This window comes from Eulemur rufifrons, chromosome 6 (assembly GCF_041146395.1).
Source record: "Eulemur rufifrons isolate Redbay chromosome 6, OSU_ERuf_1, whole genome shotgun sequence".
Lineage (NCBI taxonomy): Eukaryota > Metazoa > Chordata > Mammalia > Primates > Lemuridae > Eulemur > Eulemur rufifrons.
In genome coordinates, this window is record NC_090988.1 from 100514720 (window position 1) to 100527210 (window position 12491).

Consider the following 12491-nt stretch of genomic DNA (forward strand, 5'->3'; position numbering starts at 1 on the left):
TTTCTGAAGGTCATCCAACAATAAAAATCATATTGTGCTTTAACTGGACCCTATCCTCCCGAGTGCCACTTGACTGACATCCGGGAAGACCCTGCTTTGTGTGAGTGTGCCTTGCCTCATGCTCAGCCTCAACTGCTCTACGCTTGTACTTTGCTTAAAGGTGGAGATGACAATCTAAAAAATATGCCTCTAACGGGTCTGTGGTGGTATCTCATTGTGGTGTTAATTTGCTTTTCCTAATGATCAAGGATTTTGAGCATATTTTCATGTTTATTTGGCCTCATGTATCTTCTCAAGTGTCTTTTCACATGTTTAGTGCATTTTAAAAATTGGGCTATCTTTTGTAACTGAGTAGAGATTTCTTAACTCTACATAGAAGTCTTTTTTATCAGACATATGATTTGTAAATATTTTTCTCTCAGTGCATGGTTTCTCCTTTCATTTTAATGGTGTCTTTTGAAGAATAGAAGTTTTAAATTTTGATGAAGTTCAACTTACTACAATTTTGCTTTTAGGTATTGTGCTTTTGGTGATATATATCAAAAAATATTTTATAATTAGCTGTAATATACATTTTGAGTCAATATATTCAGAAGGTAAGAGGTATGCAATCCATTTTCTTGAATATGGATGTCCAATTGTCCCAGCACCAATTTTTTTTTTTTTTTTTTTTGGGAGACAGGGTCTTACTCTGTTGCCCCGGCTAGAGTGCCATGATGTTAGCCTAGCTCACAGCAATCTCAAACTCCTGGGCTCAAGCGATCCTACTGTCTCAGCCTCCCAAGTAGCTGGGACAATAGGCACACATCACAACACCCGGCTAATTTTTCTATTTTTAGTAGAGACAGGGTCTCACTCTTGCTCAGGCTGATCTTGAACTCCTGAACTCAAGCAATCCTCCCATCTCGGCCTCCCAGAGTGCTAGGATTACAGGTGTGAGCCAGCACACCTGGCCAAGCACCACTTGTTAAAAAAGACTATCTTTCTCCACTTAATTGTTTTTGTACCTCTAACAAGTCTGTTGTCCACGTGTGTGTCAGCCTATTTAGAGGCTCTCTATTCTGTCCCACTGATCTGTGCCCTATCTTTGTGCCAATACCACACTGTCTTAATCACTGTATTTTGAAATCAGGTAGTGTCAGTCTTTCAATTTTGTTGTTTTCTGTGAAAGTTGTTTTGGCTATTCTAAGTCCTTTGTGTTTCCATATCAATTGAAGAATCTGCTTATGAATAGTTAAAAAGCCTCTTAGGATTTTGCTTGAGATTGTGCTGAATCTATAGATCAACCTGGGGAGAAGTGGCATCTTAACAATATTAAGTTTTCCTACTGATAAACATTCATTAAGTTGTCTTTAATTTCTCTCAGCTATGTTTTATAGTTTTTAGCATACAGGTCTTATATGTCTTTTGTCAGATTTATCCCTATATACTTAATATTTTTGATGCTACTATGAATACTACTGTTTAGTAACTTCAATTTCAACAGTTTGTTGCCATATGTAGAAATACAATTATACTGCTGGTTTCATGCAACTTTGCTGACATCATTTTAATTGTACTAGTAGTATTGTTGTAGATTCCAACAAATTTTCTATATCAATGGTCATGTTGTCTGGGAACGAAGATTGTTTTACTTTTCTCTTACAATCTAGATGTCTGCTATTTCTTTTTCTTGACTTATTGCCCTGGCTGGACCCTCCAGTCCAATACTGAAAACAAATGATGTGAGCTGACATCTCGTTTAGGTCTTGTTCCTGATTTTAGGGGGAAACTTTCAGTCTTTTAGCACCAAGTCTGACGCCAATCTCTAAGTTTTTTGTACGTGCTTTAATGCGGCTGATGAAATTCTGTTTTATTTCTAGTTTACTGAGTTTTTATTGGGAATGGATGCTGGATTTGGTTACATGCTCAATGATTGATTTTCAAATGTTCAAGCAATTGTGTATTCCTGGAATAAATCTCACTTGGTCATGACATATTACCATTGTATTTGATTTGCTTAAACTTTTAACAGAGTTTCTGCATTTATGCTCATGAATACAATTAGCCAGTCTTTTTTTGGGGGGGGGGGGCGTCAGATTTTGGGATCAAGCTACACTGGTGAGGCCTCACAGAATTAGAAGAATAATATCCCTTCCTTTTCAATTTTCTGGAAGCGTTTTGTATAGAACTGGTATAATTTCTTCCTGAAATGTCTGGTAACATGCATCAGTGAAGCCATCTGGGCCTGGAGTTTTTACTTTATGATGAAAGTTTTAAACTAAAAAATTCAACTTCTTTAATAGATACAAGACTATTTGGGTCTTTTTGTTTGAGTTTTAGTAGTTCGTGTCTTTCAAAGACCATCTAAGTTGTCAGATTCATTGGCACAGAGTTCTTCACAGTATTCCCTTATCTGTTAATCTTTCTAGCTATCTGGAGAATTTAGTGATGTCACCTCTCTCACGACTGACACGGTAATTTACATCTTTTTTTCTCATCACTCTGACTAGAGGTTTATCAATTTTATCAATCTTCTCAAAGAACAACTTTAGTTTGACTCATTTTCTCTATTGTTTTTGTTTTGCATTTCATATATATCCATTCTAATCTTAATTATCCTTTATTTCAGCTTATTTGGATTTAATTTGCTCCCCTTTTCTAGTTTCTTAATGTAGAAGCTGAAATCATTGATTTGTTTCTTCTTTTCTAATATAGGTGGTGAGTGCTAAAAATAATTCTTTAAGTACTGTTTTAGCTGCATCCCCCAAATTCTGATACACTGCATTTTCTTTTTCTTACAATTCAAAATACAGTGAAATTTCCCCTTTGACCCATGTGTTATTTAGCTTCTAAATATTTGGGGGCTTCCCAAAGATCTTTCTGTTATTGATTTCTAAATCTATTGCATTTTGGTCAGAAAATGACTTGTACCCTTTTGGAATTAATACATTAAGACTTGCTTTATGGCCTAAATATGGTCTACCTTGGTAAATATTTCATACATTTGAAAAGAATATGTTTTTGCTATTGTTGGAGAGAGTGCTTTATAAATGTGCAAGTAGGACAAGTTGACAGTATTGTTCAAGTGTTCTACATCCTTACTAATTTCTACCTATTATTTCATCAATTACTGAGAGAGGGGTGTTGAAATATCTGCCTATAATGGTAGATTTGCCTATTTCTCTGCACAGCTCTATCAGTTTTGGCTCTGTGTATGCTAAAGCTCTATAACTAGGTATGTAGATATTTAGAATTGTTATGTCCTCTTAACGAATTGACCCCTTCATCAGTATAGGATTTTCTTTTTTCCTTTCCTTTGAAATCTACTTTGAGATTAATACAGACCTTCTAGCTTTTCTGAGTGTTGACATACAACTTTCTCCTCTTAACCTGTGTCTTTATATTTAAATTATTTCTTATAGCACATAGCCTTGTTTTTAATCCAATCTGACAATCTCAGCCTTTTAATTAGGGTATTTGGATCATTTATCCAATACAGTAATTTAGGATTAATTCTATCATCTTTGCATTAGTTTTATTCATTCCAGCTGCCCTTTGTTCTTTTTCTGTCTTTTGGATTTCTTTTTTACGACCTGATTTTATTTCCTTTGTTGATTTATTAACAATAATCTTTTGCCTTGTTATTTGAGTGATTGCTTTAGGGTTTGTAGTATACACCTTTAACTTATCATAGTCTATCTTCAAGTGATGTTATAGCTCCAAAATGTCCATCAACAGGAAAATAAGCAAATTACAGTATGTCCATTTAATGGAATAATACTCAGCCAAAAAAGGGAATGAACTATTGATATATTAGGCAACACTATGTTGAGTGAAAGAAGCTAGAAAAACAGTATATAATGTATTGATTTCATTTATATAAAACTCTACAAAATGGAAACTAAAGGAATAGAAAGGAGCTAGTGGGGGAGGAGGTCAGCAGGGGGAGGACATAATAAAAGAGCGAGAAAACTTTTCAGGGTGATGGAACTAAGTTCATGATCTTGATTGGATGATGGTTTCATGAAAGTATATATATGCTGAAACTTACCACAGTGTATGATTTAAATAAGTGCAGTTTATTATATGTCAATTATACCTCTGTAGAGTTGTTAAATAACAAAAAACTACCTTCTCTCCTCATCCTGTGTTCCCTGTGGGTATCAGGTGCCATATACTCAACATGAGGACCAAATTCTCACAGTAAATGATGACAAACAAGTTTGAGTTGGACTTTTTAATTTAAAAAACAAAACAAAACAAACCAAACCCCCAAACCAAAAAAAAAAAACCCCCTACATGGAGCCATTTGTCTCTTGCTATCTGGCCTTGAATTTACAACAGCTGTCTTGTGGTCATAAGGAAACAAATCAACATGCAGAAGATGACAGAGTGAGAATGGAAAGAAGCTAGGTATAATGATCTTATTAAACTCCCTTATCAGCTCTAGATTGTGAAACAAATACACCTTTACTTGCTTAAGCCACTGTTGAGTCTTCTGCAACCTGTAGCTATGAGTATTCCTAAGGGGAACAACATAACTGCCGGCACCTGCAGGGAATGGGTGATGGGGACGGACGGTCCAGCAAGAACTGGGTGGCCGGGAGATGGGGCAGCAGGGAGTTTTGCTTTTCATTGTATACTCTTTTGTTTCCTATGAATTTTATGCCATGTGAAAATATTACTTATTAAAACCAAAAGAAAGAAAAATGAAAGTCCAGCTGCTATTCAAATATCCTTTCCTCCTAATTATAAAGATCCTGATAATGAATACTCACATAACTAGAACTGTGTACAAGGCATAATTTATTTAGGCTCCCGTTTAAAAAAAAAAAAAAAAAGATTGGACTGACCCAGATGTATCAACTGACATGAGCCTGCCTTCCCAAGATAGGTTAACTTTTAGAAACAATTTTTCCCTTTCCCCCTCCTTTGAGAAACTTTTGTAAGAAACAATACCTAAGGAGGCTGCTGTCACTACTGGTGAGGGAACATTTATTTAGTCAAACGCACTATGTGACTACCTTTGTCAGCATCTTTCCCATTCAGAAGATGCTGAGTCACAACATTTCATGAACTATGTCTAAACACACAGCATTTTCAAGCAGATCAATTTTCAGGCAAATGACTTTGACCAACTCATGTCACTTAACAAGGGCATTTCTGATCATGAAAAAAGCACTGGTCTCTGGGTTAAATATGTGTGCTAGGTGATGACACAATGACATCTCATGATAATAATTTGTTTCATGGCTTGGCTATAATTACAACTGTAACAAACTATCTTTCACCTGGATCGTCTTTGGGATTCTGGTGTAAATGCAATGTGCTTTTCCTCCCAGATATCTTCCTCATCAGAACCACCATCATCGAACTGCTGTATTCTTTCCTTACAACATGCTTCAAACAAGGCAATATTTCCCTATATAAAAAGAAGAGAGAAAAAGAACAAATTTAAAATCAAGTTATTTTTTTCCTCAGAAGTATTATAAATTGCATTTTTCCATTTACTTTTAAAAACAGTGCTTATCACCAACACCAAACTAAAATGTAAACATCTAATGTTAGCTTCTGTGTAGGTAACAAGAAGTTCCCCTAAAAAGAGTGGGTTCAAAACTAGAAACAAGCAGCCCAGACCACATCCCTCTCATCAACTCACTTCTATCTAGTCAAAGCACCACTCTAATCCCAAGAGCCTCCCTCCGCTGCTCCGGAGACGCAGTACCAGATCCGTCCTAACGAGGATTACAGACCAGCTAGGTAGTGATGCGCTTCAATGGTTCACATCAGTAGTTTCTACCTTATCATATGAGCAAATAAACCAGTGGTCTCTCATGCTATTTAACACAAAACCAAAACTGTGCTCATTCAAATGGTGCAACTGTCTCAATGTTTCCCGAGAAATGTCTGGGAGTGAGAGGCTTGCCCTGACCCAGCCTGTGTTTCCCTTCTGGGACACAAAGGAGTAAAAGGAAGTAGGCTGGCATCAAACTGCAGCCTTCTCTCTGAGGCCAAATATCTATAACGGAATCTCAAGTGACCCTGGTTTTATTAGCTATGTCACATCTTAAACCAGTGCTGCAAAATCACATGTCCACAGGTACCAGGCAGGTAATGGGAGTGGGTGAAGGGTGTAACACCAATCTAGGATCAGGGCTCATAGAGCACAGGGGTTCCAGTGCACATGGCATCCACACATGGGCTCCAACAGAACCCAATTCCCACTTTTGCACCTCTCATGTGCCATGCTGCTCATGACAGGCAACATTTATACTTACACTTTCATTTGTATTGAGAGTAAAGTTGATGTCTGACACCCGATCAAAAGAAACACTGTGAACAAAATATAAGTGTAGGAATCATTAATTACCTATCAGCTCACAGAAACAGCATTCATGAAATTTTCCAAATTTAATATTTACACTGTCATTAAAAATCTCCATAAGTAAGAAGCAAACAAAAACATCCATTTTGTGTTAAATGATGCCACCTCCATGGTATTAAGGAAATTTATAGAGGATGGGAGGATTAGAATAGAAGCCTTTTGAGACATAAGCCTTTGAGAGACCCTCAAAGCTTCCTTACTATAAAATATTTTTTTTTTTTTTTTTGTTGAGACAGAGTCTCACTTTGTTGCCCAGGCTAGAGTGAGTGCCGTGGCGTCAGCTTAGCTCACAGCAACCTCAGACTCCTCGGCTTAAGCGATCCTACTGCCTCAGCCTCCCGAGTAGCTGGGACTACAGGCATGCGCCACTATGCCCGGCTAATTTTTTCTATATAGATTTTTAGTTGTCCATATAATGTCTTTCCATTTTTAGTAGAGACGGGGTCTCGCTCAGGCTGGTCTCGAACTCCTGACCTTGAGCAATCCACCCGCCTCAGCCTCCCAGAGTGCTAGGATTACAGGCGTGAGCCACCACGCCCGGCCTATAAAATATTTTTAACATGCATGGTTCCATAGGCCATACTAATATAACCAAGAAAAAGGTTATTTGCAAAGAACCAAGTCAAAACATGAAAAAATACATAAAAGCTGCCCGACACTGAGCTTTCTTCAGGGATAGCCAAATTCATACACAAAATAGACATCCTGAAAGCTTATGCTATAACAAGGCACAATCTAGAAAAAAAAGTAGGAAATAAAAGAGCCTATTAAACATAATTTCGAGTAGGTGGGGCTATCTTATAATTCTTAAAAGATTTGTTCTACTCAATCATTATTCCAAGCTCCCAACACTAAATTTAAAGAGATTATGGATTCCTAACTAGTAACATTAAGTAAGAGTCCAGACAGATAAATGCTGAGTTGCCAAGTGGGGACCTACAGGGTCTGGTGTGAGGTAGTGGATCCACTCCCAAGTAGATTGCTCCTGGGATATAGACATGAACTCCTTGTGTTCATGTTCTTTCTGGATTTAAATGAGCCAATTCTTAAGACAACTGACAGCCTTCAACTACTGCTATTTACAGTGGAGCCTCCATTCCATGGTGCCAATATGGCACGTTTATGGCACAATTAGGGGCTGTAAAAATATTTTAGCTTCTCACATACTGTAAACTGCAATTTATGACAAACAACAGCCTCCACTGGCTGCAGTTCAACAAATTACTGAGAATTTAATGCTTCCAGGGCACCACAGCAGATACTGGGTGTCCATGGCACAATCAGGAAGTCTCCTGTAAATAGTCATCTAACATTCAAATACCAGCTGCCTTAATTTTTTTCTTAAACTCTGTTCTCAATGAGCTATAATACTCATCTCAAAAATATTTTGTTTATATCTCTTCTTTCCCAAAGCCAGATGCTAGACCATTTGTTTTCATGTCTGTGAATCACCTATACATTTTCTGTTCATTAATCCTACACAGTATCACTAATTCTCGTGTCTATGCTTCTCACCCTGAATGCAGCACGAGTGGTTCAACTGTCTGGCCCTTGGAAAAAACTCAAATCTATGCTATGAGTCACCTAGAGAAGAGAGCACATGCAGGATAGAGCTACTCCTGCTAACCTGGTCATCTGCTATAATGTAATACCCCATGCACTTTCTCTTAATGAATGTGCCTCAAGCCAGTTAACACAGGGATTAATTACTTTAGATAACAGTATTTAACATTAAGACCTAGAATTCAGAACAACAACTTGAATTCCTACAAGGGCAATCTAATGAAAACAGACCTCTGTGAAAGAGGTCAAGCCTAATGGTGAATGCTTCTTTCCTGGCAGTGATGTTTTATGTCCTAATTATCCAGTATCTGGGATGGAAATGCTGGAACTAAAAGACCACCATGGAGGGCAGGTGTCTCCCAAATCATGAATGCTAATGAGCAAGAATCCAGCAAAATCACAAAAATGTCTCAGAAAGAGCAGGAGTGCATGAGACAGTTACAGAAAGAGGGAAACATACTCACTTGCCAATGTCATCTTGATCTGCAAATTTCTCATCGTTGAAGCCAAACTGGTCAATAAAATTGGACGTCATTTGTTGCATCTGATAATCAGAAAAGGCCTGGCAACCCCAGGACCAGTGACAGTGATATAATGATTCTAATGACATTCTACATACTATTTGCCCATTTGTATTCCAGAAATCATCTTATTTATATAGCCATAGGGCTTTAAAAGTTGGTGTGTTTTTCTAAAAAGAAAATCAAATAATTTCAGACACAATTTGTCAAAAAAAGAAACGTTTAAAATTTGGTCCACAAATCATTATAATGCACATGTCACTGTAAGAAACATTAAGTGACCACTCTGTCTTCTATTGTGAAGTAATATCTTTAGGGAGAGGTTTGGGTCAAGCCTAGTTCGAAGAAGTGATCAAGTGACATGTAACAGTCTGAAATTATGAGGTATGTCAGTCACCTCTGTACACAACCAACTTTATCCTTAGATCCAACAAGTGGTAACCACCCACCCACCCTCCTTGCCACCTCCCTCCACCCCCCACCCCCGCCCCAATCCACTACAGCAAAATAGCACCCAAGGAAAAATGACTGATGAACACAATTATGATCCTACAAACAAAACGTTCAGGGACATTTCATTTTCTCAAAAAGGCATTTAAGTCTTAGAGGCTGAGAAGAGTATAATACAGAAGTCACTTCTATCCTACCTACCTTAAGGAGAGGGCAGAAAGTTTAAACACTTATCTGAAATCACTGTGAAAAGTATGTAACACTAGAAGACCCATAGTGGAACCAGTTTTATTTCCTTACACTGTATCTAGAGAGTACCAGGCTCACCTTGGTTTTCTTAGTTGAAAAATGGGGGAATGTTATAATGGACTCCAGGAAAATATTAATACTCTTAATTTAAAACAAGCAGGCCCAAGGAAGCAAGTGAAATCAGCAAGTGTGTTCTCATATATTAACCAGAAAGAGTAAAGAATATTTAAGAATGAGCAAGTGCCACTTCCTCATTTTACCTAAACATTAAATACAGAGACCAAACAACAAGTAAGCGCTGCCTTGTGGCAGAGCTGTGCACAGAAGATATGGCTGCTTCCCTGGGCGAGCCCGTGATGGGTGGGGCAGTGGCCAGAGCTCCAAGGAAGGCACCACTCCAGCAGCCACTTGCTGGGAAGGGGACAGCTATGACTGAGTTAAACCGACTTCTCCTTGGTTCCACATCTGAGCAGAGTGCAGATTCCACCCTGCAGACGTACAATGTAGAAATGCCTCTACCATTAATTCCTGATTAATCATTCTGGTAGCAGGGAATTATGGCATGGATAATCCAAATTGCAGATCATTAAAAAACAAACCTTATATTTGGCTTTGGAAGGTATCTATTGCTTAGGTCTGAAAAAGCTGTAACTAGTTTGTCTAGAAATAGAGAACCCAAAACTTCCCTTTTCTCTCATGCAAGACAATGGCATACCCATGCCCTTCTGCTCACTCCCACTTCCATGCTGTCCCCTTTCTTGCCCACAGAGACGGTATTATGACCACATGGGGCAAGCGGCCAGTGTGCAGCTGGCTATGGAATGGTCACTCATGAGATCACTGCACAAGAAGCTTCACGGGACCACATTTGGTAAGCCATGGAGTGCAACCAAGGCTGAGTCGTGGAAATCTGGTTGAAAGCAAAAGAGTAGGGGGACAAGTCCTGGAATGTGGGGCTGAATTCTGGATATATGCGTGGAAAATACAACAGGCAGCATTCAGAGTCATTAAATCAAAATGAAAGAAACCAACTCCTCTGAACTGTAGCTTTCTCTTTTATGAGGCAAAATGGATGCCTGGAACCTCAAGTATGTGGTGAAGAACCATGAAGTTATTCTGCTGAGCAAGCAGCATAAGCCAGGCTCCAGGTTCACCTACAGATTAGAAATTTGGTCATGCAAGGAGGAAGGTCCTTCCCAATTGTTTTAATTCTTTTTTTCCTTCGAATTTTTATTTTTAGTTTTTTAGAAACAGAGTCTCACTATGTTGCTCAGGCTGGACTTGAACTGCTGGGCTCAAGCAATCCTCCTGTCTCAGCCTCCTGAGAGCTGTGACTACAGGGATGCACCACCATGCCTGGTTCCCTCAAAATTTTCATACCTCTGGAGAACACATTATGATTCTTTTGGGAAGAAATAGTCCCAAAAATGTTTTTATATTTTAAATGCTTTAAATTCAAAAACAATGCAAATATAAAAAAAAATCATAAATGTATATATACATATATATACATATAGATATACATATGCAGACATATATGCATACACATACATATGTACACACAAATATTTGTATTCATTCTCTTTACCCACTCATCTAAAGACAGATATACAGAAACTGACAGACACTAGTAATTTCCACGTAATGATGCAAAGAAAAATTATCAACTGTAGTCCTCATTAGTTCTAAGTCTATTACAGCTTCTAGAAAGACACAAACTAGAAAAGAACTTCATGTTTCAAACCTAATTTTTACAAATAAAGCTATCAAAGCTTACAAACCCACACAGATGAAGATTATTACTATATTCCATTTAACTGTATATAAAAAGTGCTTTGAACTCTGAGAAATCCAGTCTGGAAAACACCACATGGCCATGTGATTATTTAAAAGCACATTTCCCAGTACTGTTACCCTGGCCCAAGTCAGAGACTGTTCAAGTCACTGAGCTCTTAACAGTAACGCCACCCAGGCATCAGGAACTACTGGTTAACTACATTTGGCCTGACTGCCCATCAGTGAGCCTGCATGTGATGTGGGGTGATGGGAGGTGATCAGATCAGTACTTCAGAGCCCATCTGTGACAGTCACCCTGAATTCTCCAGACACTGCACAGGGGAAGAGCGCCTCACCCTACCCACCTCTACTGGGTAAAATTAGAGGGACAGGGAGTCCAACACTAGACTTTAGGAAGCCAGAAAAGGCTGGAGGCAGAACAAAATGGGAAGTTGTGAGGAATTCCCCACCCCAAGTACAGGCCCCACAGGTGACAAGGTTTGGTCACCTTGTTAAATAACCTGCCCTAACTTCTCTCCATACTTTATTTATATGAGGCCCAACTTCAAACGTGAATGAGAACTTGAAGTTGATAAACTAATACTCTGATTACTATGATGAAACTCTTAAATCAACCTAGACTTACATTCTCAAAATTTTAAAAAAGTTGCTTTGGAACATATTTCTTATTTTCAAAATAATCCATGGTTGGTTTATAGCTTAAACATGCAAAGCAAAGTTTACTGGAAGCTTATGAATCAGAAAAAAAAAATTATTTCTCCCACTTTTAAAAGTTTACGTGAAGTGGATAAAATTCAGAAGATTAGGAGCTTGGTGAAGGCTGGGTTAGTAAGTCAGTTCTGTGACTGGGATCACTTCATATACATATCGGCAGTCACTCAAACACACAAAATAATGTAAGAAAACTCTCCCCAGAACACAATGACCCTGGAACCAGATAGCGTGAGAAATAAGGGGCTCCACTTTCCAGATGCAAAAAAACTAACTAATTCTAGATTAAATCAGTAGCTCGAAGTCCTAAGTTTAGGGCATTCTTTTTCTGAAAGCTGTATTTGTTTCCTTTCTTTTCTTGCCTTGCTCTGTCACCCAGGCTGCAGTGCAGTGGTGTGATCACAGCTCACTGCAACCTCAAATTTCTAGGCTCAAGTAATCCCCCCTGCCTTGGCCTCTCAAAGTGCTGAGGTTACAGGTAAGAGTCACTGTGCCAGCTGAAAGCTGTACTTCAACAGGTACAAAATCACCCTGATAATTTACATTTTATATCATCAAGCTTCATTCTAGGGGTGGACCAATGTATAGCAATTGGGTTCATGTCCGGTTGAGTCCCAGACTATTTCAAAACTCTATGGATGCTTCAGTGGAGAGAGAGGCCATTGCCTACGTGCTTCCCTGAGCAATATCAAAGTGCTCAGGGGAAAGTGTGGCTTGCAGGCCTGAGGGCTCACAATGAGCCATGGTGGACCACCTGGGTGGCCAGTGCTGCCTAAGAGTAAGGCAAGAGTGGAGGTAGTGAGGGGCTGCTGCGCTCCTGGAGAAGGCACTGC

General features: G+C 38.7%; 1 protein-coding gene across 9 annotated transcripts in view; it reads right to left on the reverse strand.

Moving 5' to 3' along the window:
• The window catches only part of PPP6R3 (protein phosphatase 6 regulatory subunit 3), a 145199-nt gene that overhangs the window by 19286 nt on the left and 113422 nt on the right, over nt 1–12491 (reverse strand). For 6 of the 9 annotated variants that reach the window (XM_069471735.1, XM_069471727.1, XM_069471733.1 and 3 more), the window contains 3 exons: nt 8395–8492; nt 6261–6315; nt 5274–5404 (listed from right to left, as the gene is read on the reverse strand). In XM_069471735.1, coding sequence (XP_069327836.1) covers nt 5274–5404; nt 6261–6315; nt 8395–8492 — 284 coding nt within the window. The remainder of the gene's footprint in view (nt 1–5273; nt 5405–6260; nt 6316–8394; nt 8493–12491) is intronic. The other 3 variants (XM_069471734.1, XM_069471729.1, XM_069471731.1) reach the window with 2 other exon arrangements.